At 41.2% G+C, this 24,114-nt stretch overlaps 1 protein-coding gene and 1 pseudogene across 5 annotated transcripts in view; one reads left to right on the forward strand and one right to left on the reverse strand.

Moving 5' to 3' along the window:
• CACNA1D (calcium voltage-gated channel subunit alpha1 D) overlaps positions 1–6,370 on the reverse strand; it is a 299,481-nt gene extending 293,111 nt beyond the window's left edge. For 2 of the 5 annotated variants that reach the window (XM_039867426.1, XM_039867431.1), the window contains exons 1-2: positions 5,729–6,019; positions 3,477–3,786 (exon numbers count right to left, since the gene is read on the reverse strand). In XM_039867426.1, coding sequence (XP_039723360.1) covers positions 3,477–3,786; positions 5,729–5,795 — 377 coding nt within the window. In that variant the 5' untranslated portion in view covers positions 5,796–6,019. Of the gene's footprint in view, positions 1–3,476; positions 3,787–4,942 lie in introns of all 5 variants that reach the window. The other 3 variants (XM_039867427.1, XM_039867429.1, XM_039867428.1) reach the window with 3 other exon arrangements.
• An 11,362-nt stretch (positions 6,371–17,732) lies between these two features.
• On the forward strand, positions 17,733–17,850 carry LOC120606352 (uncharacterized; annotated as a pseudogene).
• Positions 17,851–24,114: the final 6,264 nt, after the last annotated feature.

Raw genomic sequence — 24,114 nt, forward strand, 5'->3', positions numbered from 1 at the left:
AAGGATCATGTTACACTCATTCTTCTGCTGTACATGTTATATTACAACCTAAAAGTACATCCAATTAGGGCACTGTGTGAACCTGGTTCTGCTTCTTTCCATTTTAAAAGCATCAGAGGCCATAGAAAGCTAAATTTCTGGCTGTTTGTTTATTTCCTGACACAAAGAGAAGTCATGACAAGACAAATCTCTTCCACAAAAATCCTTGACTCCATGTGTTAGAGCCATTTTCTCGGGGGCTATTCTTGGCTGGGTCGGTCTGAATCTCCTGCCTGGACTTGGACAGGCCGAGTCACCAGGACCTTCGGCATCATACCTGCGACTATCTCGTGGCTTGTTCCAATACCTCACAGACTATAATAAGCAAGCCAGGCTTCAGCTCCCTCCTCGCCTTTCTTACTAATCAATGGTTATCACTGCTTCAGACTACAGCTGGACTGAAGCTCCGTTGATAACACACTATTGCATTCAATTTATAAACAAATTAAATAAAAAGCCATAAGAAATCAGCACCAGACACTTTCAAAGTACAATTTAACAATTCTAAATCTCGGAGGTCTGTATGGTAGAATCACTCTGAGATACTTGCTTAAACATTCTGGTATTATTAACAGACATTGTCAAAACTGGCAATACAAAATTTGACATCTGCCAAAATGACTGTTTTTCTTCTTTTGGTATTCAGCCTTCAAAATGCAAGGCTTCCTGAGTACCAACCTGATCTGCAACTCCGGGGCTTGATCTTATAACAGTGTTTCTCCCATTATTCACTCACCCACAAGAGGCCACTGGTTTAACGAAACACCTCGAAGTAGTAAAGCTTTGAAGATATGAACAGACTCTTCTCCATTCATCCTGATATTTTTCTGAGAAATCCAAAAATGCCAAAGGAGACAAAGAGCCCTTGCCTCTCTGGGGATACCTAGAGTTTCATGAAACAGCTCCTTTAAGAACTTCAACACTGGTTGAAACAAGGACGCAGACATTATTCCCTTACTAATGCTGATAGGTTTATTATTAAAGCCAGTTAGCTTTCGCTCATATTTATTAACTCATTTAATATTACAAAATCACTTATCTAGGGACCCAACTTTAAGACACCTTAAGACTTCAGAATCTCCTTTTAATTTTCCTTTTCAGCAGTTTTTAAAAGCCAATTGCCCCAATGTTATTCTATACAGAAACATACTTTTTCTGCCTCTCCTCTCCTCCACACCACCATTCTTTTTAATTTCCCAATATTTAAGTGATAAACCACCAAATCTGAGAAACACTACACTGTTCAGGAAGGCCAAACATAAATGTTTTTTTTTCTTTATGGTGGTTCAGTTTCGGTCTCCAGGAATAGTGGATACTATCTCACTGCCACAAGATTTTTACAAGCCAAGCAGAAGAGAGCAATAAAGAAATAGATGAGTCTGATCCTAAAAATTCCTCCTGTTAAGGTGAACATTCCTCATTCCCCCAAGATGCAAGATAATCTGCCTTTCTTGTGTGCAAAAACAAACTGGGCTCTCACTCTCTCCATGCTGACTGGGCCTGGCACAGCTGGCTTCAGGAGGATTTCTATAACCTGCTCTCTGAACTAGAAGGAAAATGTCATTTGAAAAAACAAAGAGATCATATACTGTTTAAGGATCTACCAACTGTCCCAGTTGTAAGCTGGCTCCTCCCTGCACTGGCAGCCACATCCCCTAATTCCTGTACACATGTGTCTGGCTACGCAGGAACGGAAGTCAGCAGCATGATCCAGGAAGTCACTGCTTGCACATAAATTGCTATATACGAATTACTTTGTATAAAGAGAAACAGCACCAGGCTTCCCACCTCACTCCATATAAAATTAATGACCCCACCAAAAGGCCTCTGCTTACTCAGTCATGTCCAGCAGCCTATAGAGAAGAAGATCTTTCTGGCTAAGAGCAACCACTGCCTCTGATTCCAGTGAAGCCGCTGAGGCACACCTCTTTACCTAGCTCCCTCCTGGGCCAACACTAGTGTTCATTCTCAGACTAGAAAAAAACTTAGAGAAAAAAAATCCACACAATCCTCATTATGTGAGAGACACCATAACTCCCTAAAAAGGAAAAACACATGAAAACCCCTTAAACCCTACTCTTGTACTTGACTGCTCTCTCCGAAACCTTTCTAGACAGTTAGATCGTTTTACTTCATATCCATGAGCACAGAAAATAGCCAGCTAAGACAGAGGGCATGCAAACAGCTGCCTGACTAGGTGCTCAAACTATAAGAGGGTTTCTGCTCCACTTTGTAGCAAGTCACCAACATCCTCCCTTTTTATTGTGGCCCCTCCATCCTGGGAGTGGTGGGGGAAGCCCTAGATTCACACTTCTTCCTATGGTTAGGAACTGCTTTAAGGCCTCTTTTCAGCCCCAAATATACTTCTGAGAAACGGAAATGCTTTGTTTTACCCAGACCAATGAATCATCTGACTAATTAGAAAGCCATTTGCACAGAAAGAAGGCCTCACTCAACCGTTTCTAAAGGGTAGCAGTAACTGGATCCTGGCCTCCAGATTTAGGGAAAGGAGTGAGCAGGCAGAGCACCCTACTTTTCCAAGATCTGGGACATAACAACCATCCTGAGGCATTTGGAGTTCAGTTTTAAAAATACAAAGGAGACACCCAGAAATGTAACTCCAGTCCAAGGACATAGACTGAATTTTTTATAAAGGCAGCAACTGCAAATTCCTCCACTGAGAGAGCTGTTCTCTAACTCCTAAGGGCTGAGGTGGGGTGGGGGGAGAAGAGGCACACACAAACCTCTTCTTTCGCATGTTCCCTCATGCTCATGTTTCAAATGCCTTTTTGGAACTTGTCAAAAGGAAATTCCAGGAAGTCATAGCATTGATGAGCAAATTGCTCCCTCCCTATGAAGCAAGTGTTCGGATTTGTAGCTACCTGAACAATCAGAATAACCAAATGTCAAAGCTAGAAGCAACCTTAGCATTAATTGGAGTTTCAGAAGCAAATTCCAAACACCAGAATGAGAAGATTCCACGAAAGGTCAAAAATGTATTTATTTCTAGTAGAGTCTCATGCAGTCTTCTTTTTTTAATTAGCATATCTTATTTGGAATAGGTTCAATGTATACCACTGCCCAAAAATACTGAGGGATTTAAACTAACCATCTAATGTCAAATGACCAAAGGCTAGCTTCATATTTTAGTTACCTACCACTAAGTTTCAAGCTGTCACTCCTCCACCACTACACACACACACACACACACACACACACACACACACACACACAGAATAAGCTAAATATACCACCCAGCCGCCCCTCTGCACCCTAATGAAATAGGAAGGTATATACAATGAAACCTTTTACACAGTTTCTTCCATTGCTCACATTCCAGACTGCTACCACTTTGTATATGCCATTTCAGGACGCAAATCCTGTAAAAAACAGATGGTAAAAGAGAAAATAAAAAAGACTTCCCCAAAAAAGGATACTTCCATTCCACTATACTAATGCAGGCTCTTCGGATGGGGTTATTGAGTGATAAACAGAAAAGGGCGCGGGCAGGTCGGCTGTTGGAGGAGTTACCCTGTTTTTTGCTCTTGGCGTATTGCTGACGTTTTCTTTGGGAGAGAGATCCTACAGGTGGGGGGGCGGAGGTGCTCATAGTTTGGGCAGCCTTGGCCTGTCTAGCAGCATCGATTGCAGCTTGCCAAGACAAGACGGTTTGCTTGGAGCTATTCGGTTGAGAAGTTGGTCCTTCACCAGAAAGAGAGAATCTGGTGCCTCTTGCATAGTTTGCTTCTGGGAAGAAAAAAAAGAAAATTTTTTTTAAAAAACAATAAGAATCCAGTGTTAGAAAAAAGCAAGTGTTGACTCCCATCAATAACAAGGGAGAATCATTCCCATGTTTCCATTTTGAAGTTCAAGTCTTGCTTTTCCAGAAGCAGGGGTTTAGTCAACCAGAGCAGCCAGAAAAGTCCCAGTGCTCTGACCTAAGGGACAGTCACACAGGACCTTGCTGCATGATGCCCATTGAAGTTAATACCTCTGTATATCCACGTCTTCACAAGGAATTTTTTAGTGTATTTCTTCAGACAAACAGGTCATTCTCAACATTTATGGCACGTCTTTTCTGACTTTAAAAACCCAAGTAGCTCTATGAGTTGAGATCTGTACAACAGCTTTTCTCCAAAATAACTATCATCGCACGCACACACACACACACACACACACACACACAGGCAGTGCCAATAATTCAAAAGTCTTAATCATTTTCAGAGTGTTACTCCAACATCTTTCCACAACCACAAATGCATTTTTTTTTTTCAGCACAGGGGGAAAAAATGCTCCACTGGCACCAGGGCAATACTAAAAGCCCTATAACAAATATCTAGATTATTCACTGACACTTCCTGCAAATGAAAATTCATGATGCTTGGGACTCATTTCCTCTACAGGCTTCTGAAAACAGAAAACATCTTTAGGGCTTTTTTGCATTTTAAATTGCAGCAGAAGCAGCCAAGCCAGCATCCAGAGAAACAGACAAGGCCAGCAGCCTGTACCCCTACACCTACCACAGACAGGCTGGATTATAACAGCCCTAAGCAGGAATCATCTCAGTGTAGGCTGGCATCCTGGTGCACAAGGGCAGAACCCCAAGATGTACAAAGCTCCCTCTGGCTTTGGGTCAGGCCACCACCCTAGCTGGTCTCCCAGGCACCTGCCTGCCTTGAGTCACAACCTCCTTACTGAGACAGAAGTCAAAGTGAGAGTGGTGACACAGGTAGAGGGGATGGGCTTTGCAAAATCAATTCTTGCTAAGAACAGAACAAGGGAGAGTCAAAGCAAGCACAGGTCTGCCTGCCCAGCAGCCTGAAAAGGGGGCCACTGAGGTTAGCGGCAGACAGTCCTGGCCCAGGAAGGAGTCGTGCCAAGCCTTCCCTTGGGGAGCACTCACCTGGGAAGGCTGCAAGCCCACAGAGGTTGTGGAGGGCGCCAGCGACCTCCAAGGAGGAGGGAGGAGGGCTGGCCAGTAGTTGCTCCAGCCTTCCTCCACCCAGCCCGGCCGGCGTGGTAGCTGCACGTGGTGCCTGGGCCAGGGCTGGGGAGGGGAGCCGGACAGCGGCAGCAACTCCCCGGGCATTGCTAGGTTACCGACGTGTCCACAGCGGCGCTGGGAGCGGGAATACGCACTCGAACCGACCCCTGGCGATTCCAACACCCGGCCTCCTTCTCGAGGGAAGGGGTGTGCTTCACCCACCGGCGCGAAGGGTGAAACCCAGCAATCCCAGAATTTTCAGAATGCCACCAGACACCCTCTTCCTAGTCAACCAGGGGAAGGAGAAGGCAAGAAAGGGGCTGGAAATGGGGTTCGGGCTGAAGACTAACAGCCACCCCCTTCCATCGCTCTGGAGCGTTGGACGAAAGTTGAGCCCGAGGATACTGAACCCGAATCACCTCGGCTCGCCGCCCCCCCGGCTGCTCAGTACTCCACGGACTCCACGACCGCCCCCACCCCACAAATGCAGAATTAACTCTGACATTCAAGGCCCGAAGAGGAGAATGGAGTGGCTGTCACGCATCTCCCCTTTCTGTAGATGACACTGAGCTAGAAGCATCCTCGGCAACCCCCTCAACCCACCGAGTGCATCAGAGACGGGAGGGGGGTGAGAACGAAGAGGGAGTGGGAAGACCATGACAAGGATTAGATCTGGCAATGAGTGCCCAGGCTCTGGCTGCTCACCGTTCGCGTGGTCCGCTTGCTGCTGCCGTTGATGCTGCATTTTTTTCATCATCATCATCATCATCATCCACAAACATTTATTGAGCGCCTACTGTGTGCAGGGCACTGTGCAGGGCGTTGGGGCGGGGGAGGAGCGGGTAAGGGGGTTACCGATAGGTAGGAGCCGCTGTCCCTGCCCTTATTCTCGCTTTAGCAGGGGGTGGGGAGGGACAGGACAGATACAGAAAATAACAATAATTTATAAAAACCGCTCGCCACCCACGCTCCCTTTTTCAAAAATGGAGCAAAATAAACTTTTTAAAAAAAAATAAGATAAGATGTATATATTATTTTAATAATATATACATGTAATTTTTTTTCTTTTTTTTTTTTCTTTTTTTGCTGCAAAGGAAAATTGGCTTGGTCCCCTCCTCTAGCGGAGGGTCGCTGCGGTGATGCTGGCCCGGCCGCCAGGGCCGCTCCGAGCGCCCCCCATGCCCGCCGCCCGCCGCGGTGCCCGGTGCCCGGTGCCCGGTGCCCGCCGCCGCCGCCCGCGCCGCCGCTGGCTCGGGACCGCGGGCAGCCCCAGCTCACATCCGGGGACGGAGGCGCTCGCTCGCTCGCTCGCTCGCTCCGCGCCCGCCGCGCCGCGCCGCACGCCGGTTCGCCCTGGCGACGCTGCGCGCCCGCCGCCGCCGTCCCCCTCCCTTCCCCCGCCCGCCCCGAGCCTCCCACGGGCCACGCCGCGCCCTGACGGTCGGCTGCCCCGCCCGGAGCTCTCCCCGCACGGCCCGTGCGGTTGGGATGTCGCCGCGTGAGACTCGGGGTGCTGCCACCCCAGCCTGGCTCGGCTGACCCACGGGCACCAAAGGGTTAAGCGCGCTCCAGCCGCGGGCCGCCCGCTTAACCCCCTCAGCGCCGCAGTGTGCTCAACCCCTTTCCCCCATGAAAGAGGCAGGCGAGGCCTGCGGATCCCCGGAATGCGGTGTGCGGATTAACCGCTCCTCCCCCCTGCATATCTTCGGGACAGAAGGATGGGACCCTTAAGCTCCCGCGACCGGCCTCCGCTCCCTGCGGGCGTTCTGCCCTCAGCACACCTTGAAGAGGCCCCGCCCCCTAGAAGCACAGGTGCAAGCGGGCAATCATCGCTCGCGTCAGTCTAGGGGCTCTGCCTGGCTCCCTTGCCTCTCCGGAACCCAGCGGTGTCCCCTACCCTTTCCTTCGGCTCTTTTAGGTTGCGGAAGGGCGGTGGATGGGGAGACTGGGTTCTCAGGAGAGCACTCAATGCCCCAGGTAACAGCACCTTTAGATCTAACTAGGTTTCCAAAGCGTACTCACCCTCACCCCCGCCCTAAGCTAAGTCTGGCGCCGCTGTGGGCTCTAAGACACTTGGCTGCTGAGGTGGGTAGCATATCTCTCTCCCCAACATGTGCGTTTGGAGGCAGATACAGGGAAGTAAAAGCCAAGTTCTTTCAACCCGTTTGTGTTGTCGAAGGAATAGGTAATGCTGCTAAAACTGCTGACGCCCGTGTAGGAGCTGAGGAGAGTAGTTTGTTTCATGGTGCCTCCACTGTCTCAGTTGGGGGCAGGGGGAGGGGGTTGCAAACAGCAACTCCTGTCTAGCGGGGAAATACTGTATCTAGTGGATGACTGATATTTCTCATTTAACGTTTTGCTGGCTGTTGGAGAAGGGTGTCTGCTGTGTTGCTTCACAAGATTCGATTTATTTGCTTTTGTTCCGATCTGCATGTTCCTACGGCGTTTCAGAACGTTTGAGAACAGTGTCTTTAAAGCAAAAAGCTCAGCATGAAATAAGAAAATAAGAAATTAAGGGAAAGTCCTCTTTGACCAAAGAAGTCACACTGGGAATCTTCAATTGTCAGGAGCCACCTGGGGGGAGAGAGTGGGGACCAAACAAAAGACTCTCCAGGGACCTTCCTGAAAGGGGTTGTCTGGACTGGAAGGATGGAAACAACCAGGCTCCTGGTCCTCTCTCCTCTTCTCCCCTCCCTTCTCTCCCTCCCTCCCTCCTTCCCCCACTCCATTTGCCTTGTTTTTGGAGAGGAGGAGAGGTGGAGAAGAGCCCTGTGGCCTAGTAGTAATATACAGCTGACCTGGGCCACCTCACCCAAGGCTGCTCCTGAGCCCAATTCTGAAGGGATAGAAGCTGTTTTCTTTCAAAGGACTTTCCCATCCAGGGACCCATGAGTCCTGAAGCATGTACACAACTCACTTTCAGAACTCTAGATCTAAAGCTTTGCCTCTTGAGACCTATTTGCTCACAATTCAGTTCAGTTTGGCTGGCATCCGTAGGCACTTGTTAAGAACAGTGTCTAGGCTAGGTGTTTTCCGGACAAACCTATGGCATAGCTGCTCCCAAAAGGATGTATAACCTAGTGAAGAAAAGTGTGTCTACGTTTCTAATACTATGAGGAATATAGGAGGTGTAACATTTGAAGAAAGTACTATGCAAGCATTAAAAAGATTATAATTGAGGGAATCTGAGACATTTTACAGAAGAGATGACATTTTTTATGGATTCTTAACTTATGGGAAAGGGAAGAAAGAGAGATGAATAGATGGAGGACAGAGCAATTTAGGTCAGCGAAGCTATTCTGTATGATACCGTAATGGCGGATGTAGGACATTAGGCATTTGTCAAACCCCATAGAAATGTACAACATAAAGAGTGAACCCTCATGTTAACTGTGGACTTTAGTTAATAATAATGTGTCAATATTGGTTAATCAATTGTAACAATGTGCCATACTTATCAAGATTTTAATAGGGAAAACTTGTGGGAGAGAGTATATGGGAACTTTGTACTCTCTGTGCAGTTTTTCTGTAAATCTAAATCTGCTCTATAAAATAAAGTCCATTAAAAATGTGACTAATTTTATAAAGAATAAATGGGGTGTGAGGGGCAGGTTGCCTGGGCTTAGGGAGAAAGGCTGGGATGGCCATGAAAAGCCAGTGGGAAAAGGCTTGCTGGCTTGCTAAGAACACCAGATTTATCTTCTCTGCAGTGGGAGGCAGTCAAGGTGTTTAAACTGAGAAGTGATATGATTAAATTGTGATTCGGGTCTCCAGGTTTTACACTTTAGATCTTAATAAGTTTATGGAATTAGAATACTTAACATTTTTCCATCCCAGCTTCTGAGTCTCATCTTTGCAGTGTCTCCAGTAAGCTTTTTTGAGGGCCTTCATTGAGCACAGCTCTGAATGCTTTAGCCCATTGGGTAATTTAAAATATTTACATTCCCATAATAATGTGAATTATTGAATAAATAAATAATAGCTAATATTTTTAAAGGCTTTCTATGTACCAGGCACTAGTATAGGCATGTTACATGTATTAACTATTAATTCTCATAACAAGGCTATGAGACAGATACTATTAATATCCTCATTTTACAAATGACAGAACCAAGACACCAAGGGGTTAAGTAACTTACCCCAAACCATACACAATTATTTAGTGGCTGAGACAATGAGACATGAGGAAAGGCTAGAATAAAAGATTTCAGCTCTAAATCACCCACATGTAATAAGACCCAATTACGTCACTAACACGTTATTGTGGAGTTTTAATCCCCATGCCTTAATATATAAAACACGCCATTTAAAGACACAGAGCTGGTATCCTAGATGTGGTTACCTGCATATATTTCATTTCAAAAAACCTACTGATACCCTAGTTCAGAGCCTCACCACCTCACACCCTTGGTCTATTAATGAGGTGCCCCATCTTCCTTCCTCCTCCCACAAATAACCCATCTCATGCTCAAAAACACCATGTCACTTCCCTAACCAAGAAAAAAAAAAAAGTCTGGTTCCTCCTTCCTTCCACATCCAATCTAAACTCCTCTGACTAGCTTTCAACCTTATCATTTTGCATCATTCACCTTCACTGTGGTCAGCAGTCTCCTCATTAGGCTGTGAACATGCTGTGCTCATTTCTGACTCTCTGCCCTGGCTTGTGTTTGTTCGCTGACCTGAAATCCTGCCTTGCTGACCTCTAACTAAACCCTCCCTATTTAACAAGTCCCTGCCTCCTCCCAGAAGCCATCTCTGATTTCTCCAATACAAACACACTGCAAACACTACAAACACACATGACCCCCACCCCGCCCCCACCTCCCCTTCTCCAAAGTCCTATAGCACCTGGTTATTCCTTAGATTACATATCTTCTTGTGTCTTGTTTGATTGCTTCTTGGCTATAAATCCTGTCTCCCCAACCATAGTGCAAGCCCTTAAGCAAAGATCACTTCCTTAGACCCCTCCTTCCACTGCCAAGTATCTGCTCACAGCAGGCACTAAATACTAAGATTAATCTACACAGGATCATAAAAGCTTACAGATACCACTAGAAATTATTAGTTAATATTTATAAAAATCCCATAAAGTTTACTTGGCCCTTAGATGGTAAAAAAATATAAACAGAGGAAAAACTGGGTCTTTTGCACTCCAGGAATTCTATTTAAGGAAGACAAACATCCCGAAGGCTATATGCAGAAAATACCCATAATAAACTGAAGTTTGGTCTGAATGAGTCTCTCCATCCTCAGGCCCTTGTACTCAAAGGATAGCCCACCAGACAGGAGGATAAAAGCAGGGAACATGTGTTCCAGGTAGAAGAATGGCGTGCAGAAAATCAGGCAGAAAAGTCCAGAACATGTGCAGAAATCAATAAATAGGTGGTTAGCCAAGGACCTGCAGGTGCTTCAGAGACAGTGGTAATAAGTAAGGTTGCAAAGGCAGGATCGAGTGAGATAGTGGAAAGTCCCCAATATTTGGCTCACCAGTCTGGGTTTATCTGTAGGCCAGCAGTTCTCAAGCTTTTTGGTCTCAGGACCCCTTTATACTCTTAAAATTTTTCCTATGTAAGTTTCATCAACTGATACTTACCATATTCAACATTCAAATGAGAACATTTAAAAAATGTTACTTTAAAATAGTAGTAAGCCCAATACATGTTAACATAGTTTTGTTTTTTTTTTAAAGTAACTATATTTTTCAAAATGAAAGAGTGAGAAGAATGGCATTCTTTTACATTTCCACAAATCCCTTTACTGTCTGGCTAAAAGGAAGGCAGCTAGATTCTCCTATCTTCTTCTATATACAGTCTATAGTGCTAGAATGTTGATTGACTGTACGAAGAATATCCAGCCTCCCATATTTGGAAAACGAAGGACTGGTTTAATAGCCTTTTCAGATAATGATGGATATTCTTCTTTGGTATGACATCAAAATTAAACCTTTGAAGGTTAGGTGAAATGTGGAATTTGAAACTATGACAGTGGAACTTTTCATATTCTGTTACGTTACAATCTAGCAGTTTATGTTGTACTTTGAATAGATCTTTTTACCTATGCATAATTTGGTAACATCACACATTGGTCATTTAGAAAATATGGTTCACTGAGTTACACAGATTTTTCCAAATGTTGAAACATTTTATTGTATAATATCAAAACACCACATTCATTGGTATCATCATCAGTCTCATCAGAAAGTCTTTAAGTATTGGGAAATTGTCAAGCTCTCAGTGGTAGAAGTTTTTTAAAATTCTAATTATCACTTGAAAGCTCAAATTTTATAATTGGCACAAATACTGTCAAGTTTTTTTTCTTTGAGGTGACTGGCTCACTTCATTCAGTTTCAAGAAAATATCTGCTAAATACTCAGGTCTGCATACCAAAGTTTGTCAGTAAAAATGGTATTTCGTGAAAAAGCAATCCATTCAGCTTCTCGTCTCAAACTATCACACAAATGAGACAACCATTGTATGCAGCAGAGATGTTTTATGCATACATCCCAATTTGTCACTCAGAATATTAAGAAGGACCTCGTTGTGCAACGGTAGCGCATCTGACTCCAGAATATTAAGACATCTACACAAAAGTTGAGATTTAATTAAAATAATAATTTGTACTGCTTGATCAAGGAGATTCTTAAGTAAAACTGGTAATTTTTTTTTACTGTGAGTGCATGACAGTGATTGTGCATAACACAGTGTCCACTGGGACACTTTGGTGTCACTCCCTTGATTCATGCTAAGACACTAGTGGTTCTAACTATAATTGATTTTGCACCATCGATGCAAATGTCGACACAGTAGGAAAGGCGAATTAAGTCTTAATGTTATGAAAATAGTTTTGACTTCAAAGAGCTCTTGAAAGGGTCTTAAGATCCCCCAGGTGAGGTTACTAGATAAAATGCAGGATGCTCAAATATTGCATGGGATATATTTATACCAAAAAAAAAAAAAACCTGTTGTTTATTGGAAAATCATCCTACATTTTTATTTGCTACAGCTGGCAACCTTACTGCTGAGGGTCCATAAACCACACTTTGAAAACAGCTATGCTGGGGCCACTTCTGAGGAGAAGTGATATCAGAGTTGTGCTTCATAAAAATAACTCTAACCCCAGTCAGTAGGCAAGATGGATCAGAGAGTGGAAAGATTCGTAGGTGCAGAAAGTTTCAATTGCGTCAATTAAGGAGATATTTCTTCTTAACTGTAGCTATTGAGAGGGGCATTGCTATTCTGAGCTTGGGCCAGGAAAACAGAAAAACCTGTGGAAGACAGCTCCCAGCCTAGTGGGGACCCCTAACCTGTGGTGCTAATTAGCTACCCTCCTCCTACCCCACCCCCAACATCAGGACTTCTTGGTTACAACTGACTTATATGCCACTGAGCAAGATTTAAAGGCTTTTCTTTTTGTTTTGGCCTCATGGAAAGTAGAGCCCAGCTGGTCTTTATCCTTCATCAACTATTCACTTGAACAGCAGGATTTATGTCCACATCAGACAAAGTAATTCCATTTTCTTTAACTGGTTCATTCCCATCCCCCTTGACCCAATTCTTAAATCTTATCCATCACTCTCCAATGCAGCAAATCCTCTCCATTTCCCCAGTTGGGAAATCCTGGCAGAGTCTGGTAAGACAGTCAACACCCCATTTTCCACGCTGACTGAAGGAACCAGTGAAGGGGACAAGTCTTAAGTTTTCCATCTGTGAAATAAATTGGTTATAAAACATGATTCCTAAGCGTTCTTACCATTCCAATAAGGTATACCAGAGAGCCTAAACTTTGGAGCCAGGCGGATCCGGGCTCAAATCCTGGTCTTGCCAGCTAGTAGCTATGCTGCTTTGAGGAACTCACATTCTTGGGGTAAAGCAGGGATAATATCACTCATCTTATTGATTTACTGCAAAGATTTAAAATAATGTTGTAGAGCCTCTGACATATACTGTCAAGTTGAATCATATAGCTTATATGATTTAAATATACACAGTTACAGAGAGAAAGAAAGGGAGAGAGAGCACCATTTAAATAGTGCTGACAGGAGTCTGCCCTCGCTTTGCTTGGTTTTAGTTCTTACCTTTATGCCCTGACTTTAGAACTTAACTCCCTGTCCCCATTAAGGTCAAGCCACTCTAGTGGCTCTCCCTTTCATTAACTGCATTCTATCATTCTATAAAGTCCCAAAGCAATTGAACACAGTTGTGTTTTTCTTAATAGTCTTTGTATTTTGCTGGATTTTAATTTCCGGTACATGCTTTAGTATTTAAGATTCAACAGTCAATACTGATAACTCCCAAAGAAGATAAAGTAGAATAGAGATAATAGTAAAATAGGTATTTACATACATACACATAAGTACAGCCCCATGGCACATGCTGAACATGAAAATGAGCACACACACACACACACACACACACACACACACACGCACGCCACACAGCACCACCAATATTGGGCTTAGTCAATACTACTACACAGCCACCTCCAGGTTAAAAGCATTAGCTAAACACTGAAATAAAACTGATATATTCACACAATGTAATGCAAAAGTAATACAAGTCTGCATCTGATCAACCACAAGAGCAAATTTATAAGGACAGGAAGTTGTTTGGGAGATATAGAGTCAATAAACATCAGAAATTTTATAGTTCCAACATCATAGTTTCCTTTCTGTTTCTTCAGAGCAGTTGTTTAAGTATACAACTCATAAAATAAAAACCGAAGTTTAAGTGGCACCAGTTTAAATGGTCTCTCTCAGAACTAGCACTTACCACATATGCAGACCTATTTACTTTTCTTGCTACTGTAAAAAAAAAATCTAAGTCACAAATCCTTGAAACAAACACATAAGCCTTTCAACTCTTAAAAAATGTTTTGGGGGAGCATTAAGTAGGAAATTATAAAAGTAGTATAAAAGTTCATCAATTTAACTAATAAACTCCTTAGAAAAATAGGCAGCACAAATCTTGAGTGTTTTGTATCCCTTTAATCCCCCTGGATTAACAAAGTAGAAAGTACTTAACCAATTTAGGAACATTTTCTTTCTGTTTGACAAAATGCAATATGAAAGTGCAGTAACCTCTCTTAGCTTCACGATTATGGTGATAAATGGACAATGAAAATTGGAATTGGACCATTGGTTTGAAATTTGATAAAATAGCCAGATTTTAATATATTCTAGGTTATTAAAACATACATATAGGGAAAAAAATACAACTTTTAAAAGGTTCCAATTTGAGAAACTTTTATAAATGAGAGGAATATTGTAGGAGCCAAAACCACTTATTTAAAGGAGAATCATTATGCATACTTAGATAACTCACTAAGGATTATCTGTTTCATGTTCTAATAACCAGGGTGGCACTGTATTGCATCTAAAAATATGGAACTTTCTATTTGTCAGTTTTATCTTTTTTTACGTTGCTATTTTTAATGTGTGTTTATAATACACTGAAGACATCTCAGTCAATCATGTATTGAGCAAAATAATCACCACGGCAGGGAGACACACATGGTAGTCTTTATTGTCAACATGTCTATAAAACCGAATAAATATTTGTTAGTGTTCCATTTTGATAAATACAAGGAACACATGGGGCTGAAAGGGAAACATATCAAGAGTTTCATAATTTTTCAAAGACTGACACTACTTTAATGGTAAATAGCAAAGAATGCCAGGGCGGATGGGAGGGTTTTGCAAACACACTACATCAGAAACAGACTAGACCTTTGATGCTGTGGCAGAATATCCAAGTGGCTAACAGACAGGACATCTTGTCCCATGAGGCTAAATGCTAACATGATATAAAAGGTCTTTCAGGAGTCTTAACTTTCTACGCACAGTTTGCTCCTCCTTCCCATCCCTTCAGCAGACCTTTCCTCGGCTGCCTTTCCCAGCTCCTGCCTGACTGGGTTCTTTCCCATCACCCAGAGACCTTTCTTCTTAGCAGTTTCTTCCCTCCATCCCCTTTACTTCTTCCTCCATACATTTCTTCATAAATCTCCAAAGTGCCCCAATCATTATAGCTTACTATAAATTGCTGAAGGCAGAGCGAATAAAAAGAATCCTATAGAAAGAAGATTGAGGTTCTCATTTTGGCAACACTTAGCTGACATCCTACAACTCAGCAATGGTGTACTTTAGAGCTAGAAAGGGGGCAGTAAGAGTGGGAGACTCAGAGTCCCAGCCCTGCTGGTCACTGGCTGAGTGACTTCAGCAATCATAGTCTTTCTGAGCTTGCTTCTTCATCTGTGAAGTACCTACCTCACCCAATCACAAGGTGCAAGGGATCATAGGGAATTGGTATGGAAAAGCATTTTATAAATTATAAAGCATGAGACCTATGGTTTCTGAAGTGTAGTTCCCATTACAGCAGTGTCAGTATCACTTGAGAACTTAGAAAATGCATTTCTCAAACACACCCAGACCTACTGAATCTGAAACTCTGGAAGTGGGGCCCAGAAAGCGTGTTTTAACAATTTCTCCAAGTGCTTCTGATACATGCTAAAGTTTGAAGACACTGCACTATACAGGTGAATTGCTTTTTATGAGATTTCTTTTGGTTGAAGCTTGCTATAGTTCTGAATAGGCTTTGTCAGTGTAAAGAGTATTAATGGCCTTGTATTGCAATAGTACTTATCGTGTGAGGAGCACAATAGCTTATTCTCTTCTGTTCTCTTCTTGATTCTCACAAAATGTCAACAAAGTAATGCAACTGCATTCATTTCACAAAATCCCAGAGAACTTATAACGTGGGTCATACAATTTATGACATCTTTGAGGGCTGAGAAATATTCTACCGCAAGGCCAACCCCACAACTTGATAGAAGCTTGTATACTACAGTTTCAAGAATACCAGAAGCATCAAAGTCTATACACTCCCATCCAGCTCACTGATGCCAGAAATTCCATCATCACAGCTTAAAGGTTTAGTCTTCCATCTGAAATGCCAATATCCTTGGAATTATCACAGTGAGCCCTTAATTTCTCAGGGAGAGGAGAAGAATGAGAAGAGCATGGACAGGAAGTGGGATGCCCACACCTGCTTTGGGAAGCATGCCTTAAGCTCACGATAGGCAACTTTCCTTCCTTCACAATTTTACCAAAGGCCAAGAACACACAAAGAACCAGGTGTACATCATAGGTGCATAAAAACCCAAAGGGTTGACTTGGGAGTCTCAGGCTGAAGGAAGAAGAATAGTAGATCACAGCAGAAACAGAAACGAATGGGCAGATTCCTACATTTTGGTGCACCAGGAAAGATAGAAAATCTCCCTAACTACCATGAAAATGAGTCTTCTGATTTCATTTGGTTCTCTTTTTCCTTATCTGTCTAGACATTGACATTTTGGTGTCCTTTTTTTAAAAAAGCATTGTATTTATATTGTATCTCATAGTTTGCAAAGCACTCTCATAAGCAATATTTCATTTGCTCACTACAGCACATAAAAAAGAGAAAATTCCTCATTTTAATGAGGAGCAAACTTGTACAAGGCTACTGCCAGTAAGTAGCAGAGCCGACTTAGATTTGAACCCTGGTTTTCCAACTCCAAGCCTACTTCTCTCATCTTGATATGTATCCTGAATCTGGTTTACACCCTACTGCTGAGATGATCTGTGTTACACTGCTCAACTCACACGTTCCCTTATGGAGAGGATGCTAGGGCTCTGGAGCCCTGGTACAGAGCGTGAATCCTAGGCTCCCATCATTCAAGCAGGTTCCCAGTTTGCTCCCACTGAGTACTTCCTCCCCGATTTTAGAACACAGAACTTAATGATTCCACAGAAAAAAATATTCTGCTACACATAATCGTACTCTGAAAATATCACTGTAGAAGCATATATCTGAGTCACAAAGTTGGCAGGGGAACTTTACACAGGCCAGGCCCTCCTGTTGATGAACTCCACGGGGCTCTGCAAGGTGACCCAGAGCATAGTACTTCCCTGACTCTAGGTAGAGGGTTGCTGAGGCCGTGCCTTGCACTATCATTGAAATGAAGACACTTGGTTCATGCATAGAAGTTTGGCCTAAAGTTCTCAAATTCTTCCAAGCCTACCATTCTAATTTATACATAACCAAAGCTTTTATTCTGTTATCTGGTCTCCTTGTACCATTTGTATGACTCGAAACAATCTATGATAATGGATTATAAATCCATACTTCTGGTCCCACCTTTTAACCTAAGCTCCAATGCCACACTACCTAACACCTGCCAGGTGTAGTCACCAACAAATCTAAGTAAAAATGTCTTAAACCAAACTAACTTTTCATTATCTTCTACAAACCAGCTCTCCATGGCAAATTCTAGCACAACCATTTTCTCAACCACCAAAACTTAACATGGTGGTGTTGTCTCTTCCTTCACTTTGTATATTTGGTTCATCACCACTAACTTCTATTTCCTGAGTATATTCTTCATACAGCTACTTGACTGATCTTTATTAGATCTTCTTTCACCATGATATTTTCTGATCCAATATTTTCATTCTTGCCTTACAGCCATGAAAACAGTATTTCTCAACTCTGACAACAAGGTAGAGCATCTTAAAACTCCCACTGTCCAAGCCCCCTCCCCAGAAAATTCTGATTCAGGGGGCCTGAGGTGGGGCCCAAGCATTAGTATCGCAGAAAATCATTGTCTTGAACTATATTTTTCAAACTTTAAGGTGCACAGGAATCACTTTTGGATCTTGTTAAAATGAAGATTTGAAGTCTCAGCCATGCCACCCTGAACAAGCCCAATCCCATCTGATCTCGGAAGCTAAGCAGGGTCGGGCCTGGTTAGTACTTGGATGGAAGACCACCTAGGAAGATCAGGTGCTGTAGGCTTAAAAAATAAGGGATCGTAAACTGACAAGGTCCTTGCAATCTGTGAGGTCAACAAAGGGTTACCTTGCCTAAAAAAATAATAAATAAAAATTTTTAAAATAAAATAAAAATAATAAAATAAAATAAAATAAAAATGAAGATTTGATTCTGATTCAGTCAGGGTTGGGGTGAGCCTGAGATGCTGCATTCCTAACAAGCCCTAGGTCATGCCATGCTTCTAGTTCCCAGACCGCACTTTGATTCTCAGGATCCTAGGGCACCAAGCCCATAGACATTGCCTGAGAATTGCAGTGGTTGTAAGCCCTTCCTCATTTTCCTCTGCTCTCACAAGGCCAGCTCCTGACTCCTCCTGACACACCAGCCTGCTTCACCCTCCTAGTTCACTTAGAATACCTGAATCCCTTCTCTTTGTATAGTTAAATCATACTCCTCTGTCTGGATCCAGCCTAGACTCTCTTCTATCATTTAGTCTTCCCCAACTACTCCATGGTTTAGTCATTCTTTTTTGCTAATCTAATCTCTCACAACCATAGAAAGTGTGTTGATCATTGCATCATGTAATGAGCTCTGCTATTGACAGCAGGAAGAAAACTGAATGGAAAGAGATATGGATCCTCGGGTACCACTGTTGACACTCTAACTTCTGGCAAGCCATTTTCCCTTTCTGAAAAATGCCCCCAAATGCTGAAAGTCCACCTGATAATCACCAAATTAGATCAGAGGCTTATTTTTTTAAGTCACTTACTTTAAAGCGTCTTCAGAAACTTGGTCCAACACAACAGCCCTATGGACGTGTAAGGCAAATGGTGATGAACAAAAGGTAGACATTTCAGTAGCTGAAACTGTTCCTCAGAACATTCAAGTTAAGAAGAACTTTAGAGATCCTGATCTCGCTGTCTCTCTCCCCACTGTTTTATTGATAAAGAAGCTAAAGTCCCAAGAAGAGATTAGCTTCTTCACATGCCCAATTGGTTAGTAGCAGATTCAGAGTCCAGATTCCCTCCCTGCTGGGCATTCCACTCCGACTTGCTGTTTCTCACACATACTTTCTGCCATGGCTGATTCTTAAACCACCAGGATCACTTCTAGGCACAGGAACTCATGTGGACATGGTTAAAAGTGCTGTGTGACCTTTAGCATCTTGAAGTTGGGAACTGAGCTGGGCAACTACTGAATCTGAACATGGGTCCAGATCTCACAATGGTTCCACCTTTTTAGGAACTGTGGACATGATCTTTCCAAGATAAAGGAGCTTTTCTCTTTTGGCTTCCTAATGCCACCTCAGGTGAAGTTCCACTGTGTGGAGTCCAGACAATTGTCACGCTGTGACCAGAGATGTTTAATTGGATTTTAAAAGATGAGAAAGCAGCAGGGAGCTGATTGTCAGCACTCTGACAAGGCCAAGAGGCGTAGGTGGCCTGGCAGCACAGAGGAGGGGAGGCCAGCCTGGTATGGCTTACTGTCTGTCTCTACCCAGGAGCAGGGAGGGCCGAGTAAAGGGGGGAATGTGGCAGTAGCAATAGAGCCTTCCACAAACTGAGTGCCAGATTGTCCTATATTCTGTTTTTACCCCAAGAACTGGACTCTTTCAGGAGGTAACTAAGACTTTCCTCTTTACCTTACCCCTCCTCATAAAAAATAAAGATTTCTAAGCCATAATATCAATAATTTATCTTAATATTTTTAATAACTTTTCCATATCCATGCTACCCTTCAGGCCTCACTAAGCCTCTGAGGTAGGTGGTCAGGAAAAATATTATCACTCTCAATTTATAAAGAAATAAACTAGATTAATTAAGCTAGGATATGAGTTTGCCCAAGGTTATACAACTAGTAAATGGTTAAGCCAGAAGTGGAGATCAGTTGTCAAAGATCACTGATGAAATAGTAGATAAAAGCAGTTTCAGGCATGACAAATATACAGTTTCAACTCCTGCATCTTAATACCAATCCCCAAAGAAATAAAGATCCCTTTGTTGTGACAATGCGTGGAGAGCAGGCTGTGCCCTGAAGGCTAATTAAAAAAAACAACGAAGGTTTCCATTTATACCCTTCATCTTTGGATTGACAGAGACCTTACACAGAAACACAGACATTTCCAGGGCACACGAGGATATCTATATGCTCCACTATTTCTGGGCACAGGAGAGTTTACCAGTCCACGAGAAACATAGCAGCTAAGAATTCATGGGTGATGCTCTGAGACAGATAGTATATAGTGTGACCATGAACCCAGATTGCTAGATTTATCTTCAAAATGAATAGGACTCTAGCAGATCAGACCTGCTACTGGATATGTGAAGTGATTTTTTTCACATTATTTTTCTCAGAAACATCTTAGGAGAAAATCTTGAGAATAAACATATTTTCCTAAGGCTGAACTTTAAGACTACCACCCATGCATACCATTTTTAAAAGCTTAAGGGATGATACTTTTCCTCAAACCTAAGATAGAATTCAGCCTTTCAGTTTTGCCTATCAAAAGATGTTCACCTTTCTCTCAGAATGATCTATACATCACTGAGAAAGCATAGAAAGCCTCTACAGTCCTGTAAGAAAACTGGCTAAGTGGACACCAGGAACAGTGGCTCATAGAAGACAGAATTATTTAATTTTGTTTCTTAGACAGCAACTGAGCCAAACCAGCCAGAAACACGGACACTTTTCAGAGAACTTCATGTGCCCAAAGTACCTGGATTTCAACATGCATTTTGTTAATGTACCTCCTATAATTCATGGTGTCGAGGGAATGCAAAAGAGAAACTATCCTAGTCCAAAGAAGAATTTACAATCTAAACACATTTAAGAATAACTTAAGAGACTTCAGGTTTCAAAAGGCAGAGTAAAGATATTTCTACCCTCATTCGCCTCCCAGAAATGACTATTAATAATAGAAAAATAATCTATCATTGATGAAATCTAAAGATATTTGTAACTGTGAACCTCAGTACATGAAGAGAGAAAGAACATATAGAAAGGTAAATGACTTAGATCAGAAGAAGGTAAAATTTAGTACTTCCAGAGAGAGATTCCAACAGGAAGCACACCAATTCAACACCACTCTCCCCCACCCGCCGCCCCCATCCCGCAAAAAAAAAAAAAAAAAAAGAACAGAAAGTCATGGAAATTGAGGCATCAGGTATTGTAAAAAACCTGTGATTGAGGATACAGTCTGATAACAGTAAAACAGCTTCATCAAAATGTCTCACCTATAGATAAGAATTATCAAAAATGAACATATCATAGATGAAAATACCTGAATCCGGAGTCTCCAAAACATATTATTCAGAATGTCCTTTATACAACCAAAAGTTATTAAATACAAAGAACAAAAATATGTGATACATAGTGAAGGGGATGTAAAGGGAAAAATAAATTAATAGAAACTAATCCCAAGATGACATAGATGTCGGAATTAGTAAAAAATACTTTCTATTATATCTGATGACTTAAATAATAACATATGCATAATGAATGCAATGAAGCAGAGTCTCAGCAAAGAAATTGAAACTATAAAAAATGAAAACAAAATCTAAAACTAAAAAATATAATTTCAACGTGGTGAAAACCCAGGATCTACAACCAAGAATACTTTATCCAGCAAAGCTATCATTTAGAGTCGAAGGGCAGCTAAAGAGCTTCCTAGACAAATTAAGCTAAAAGAATTTATTAACGTCAAGCCAGTATTAAAGGAAATGTTGGAGGGCCTTCTTTAAGAAGACACATAGTATCAAAAACTTGTTAATAGGAATGTAGTTATTACCATTCTTTATTCCTGTTTTTGATACATATCTACTATGTTACTATGTATCAAAAACAGGAATAAAGAATGGTAATAACTATGTTTCAAACAGGAATACATAGTAGATATGTATCAAAAACAAGAATAAAGAATGGTAATAACTACATTCCTATCAACAAGTACCTCAAATGGAAAAGAATTAAGTGCTCCAACCAAAAGATAGAGTGGCTGAATAGATAAGAAAACAAGACCCCTATATATGCTGCCTACGAGAAACTCACTTCAGATTAAAAGACACACACAGACTAAAAGGAAGAGGATAGAAAAAGATATTGCCTTGATGGACCTAGAGGATATTACGCTGAATGAAATAAGTCGGTTAGAGAAAGACAAATATATTGTGTGATTTCATGTACATGTGGAATCTAAAGAACGAATCTGAATAACAACAATAACAAAAATGAAAATAAACTCATTGATACAGAGAATATTTTGAAGGCTACTAAATGGGACGGGTGGGGGGGATAGTGAAAAAGGGCAAAGGGATTAAGAAGTACAAATGGATAGTTACAAAATAGACATGGAGATAAAGTGTAGCATAAGGAAAATAGTTAATAATGTAATAAATATGTAAGGGGGAAGAAGGGTACTAGATTTAGTGGGGTGATCACTTTATATAGATCTCTAATTACTATGCTGTACAACTGAAACTAATATATTATTATATGCCAACTACTATTGAAAAAAACTCATTGAGTTGTAAATATATATGTGTGTGTATGTATGTGTGTGTATATATACATGTATATATACACACACATCAAACAGAAATTTTACAATTCACTATACAGCTTAAGAAAAAATGGAGATGGCAAAAGGAAGACTCTATGAACTTTAAGATTGCTTGGTAGTAATTTATCCAATCCAAAGTGCAGAGAGATAAAAAACTAAACAAAAACGGAAGAAACTGAGGGACTTATGGTTCAATATGAAACAGTCTAACATGACAGCCAAACGAAGAGGAGAAAGAAAGAATGGGGTAAAAATGATGTCCTGAAAATTTCCCAAATTTGGTGAAAAATATCCAAAAAATTCAGAAAAATGCAACCAGGATAGATACAAAGAAAAAACACACCTGAGCACGTTATGCTCAAACAGTTGACAGCCAAAATAAAACCTCAAAAACTGCCTAAGGAAAACATATTACATATACACTGAAGAGGAAAACGAATGGCACATGACTTCTGACAGAAAAAGTTAGGTACAGAAGACAACGGAACGATGTCTTTAAAGTGGAAAAAGAAAAAAATCATTAAACTCAGATTTCTATATCCTTCAAAAGGAAGATAAAGTCAAGTAGTTTTCAGATAAGTGAAAGTTTAGAGAATTGTGAGCTCACTACAAAAAGTGCAAAATGAGGTTCTTCAGGCTGAGAAGTTCCTCAGACACTAAATGGACATTACATTATCATTTAGCAGAAATGGTAAATATGTAGATAAATGTAGAATACTATCCTTTTTTCTTTTCTTTTCTTAATTTATTTAGAAAATGTATAACTACATGAAGCTTAGGTTATAAACCTATATCGGAAGTTTTAAAATGCATATAGATAGAAAATATATGAAAATAATAGCAAAAAAGAACAGGGAGATAATTAGACTGTGCTCTTGCAAGTTTCCTATATTTTATGTGAAATAGTGCAATATAAATTCTAAGCTGACTGGTGTAAATTAAAAAGTGGATTCTAATACTAGAGCAATTGCTAAAAATATGCAAATGTATAGCTATGTCTTTGAGAATTAAAATGGAATGCTAAAACATATTGTCAAGCTCCAAAAACAAGAAGAAAGAAGGAAATGAGGAACAAAAATTATATCGGACAAATAGAAAATAAAAATGAGAAACCTAAAACAACCATATCAATAATTACTTTAAATGTAGGTTGACTAAATACTATAATTAAAAGGAATAGATTTTTCAGATTAGATTGGAAAGCATGACCCAGCTACATGTTGTCTATAAGAGACTACAAAACATCGTTGAGAGGAATTAAGATGTCAATTCACCCTAAATTGATCTATTCAGTGCAATACAATCATAATCTCAGTAGGTTATTGTTTGTTTGTTTGTTTGTTTGTTTGTTTTGAAATTGACAAACTGATTCAAAAACTTATATGGGAGTGTAAAGAACTTAGAATAGTCTAAACAAAAGTAGTTGTCTTAAAAATACAAATTTGGAGAACATACTCTACCTGACTTCTTAGAGTAATCAAAACAATAAGATATTGGCATAGGAATAAATAAATAGATCAACGGAAAAGAGAAAAGGAAGTCCAGAAACAGACCCACACTTATACAGTTAATAGACTTTTGACAAATTTTCCAAAACAATTAAATTGGAAAGAGAAAGCCTTTTCAACAAATGGTGCTGGAACAATTAGCTATCCATGTAAGATTTTTTAAAAAAAAGAAGAAAAAAAAAAAGAATCTTAACCCCTACCTCACACTATATTAAAGAATGA

This window comes from Pteropus medius, unplaced genomic scaffold (genome assembly GCF_902729225.1).
Source record: "Pteropus medius unplaced genomic scaffold, Ma_sr-lr_union100, whole genome shotgun sequence".
Taxonomy (NCBI): Eukaryota; Metazoa; Chordata; class Mammalia; order Chiroptera; family Pteropodidae; genus Pteropus; species Pteropus medius.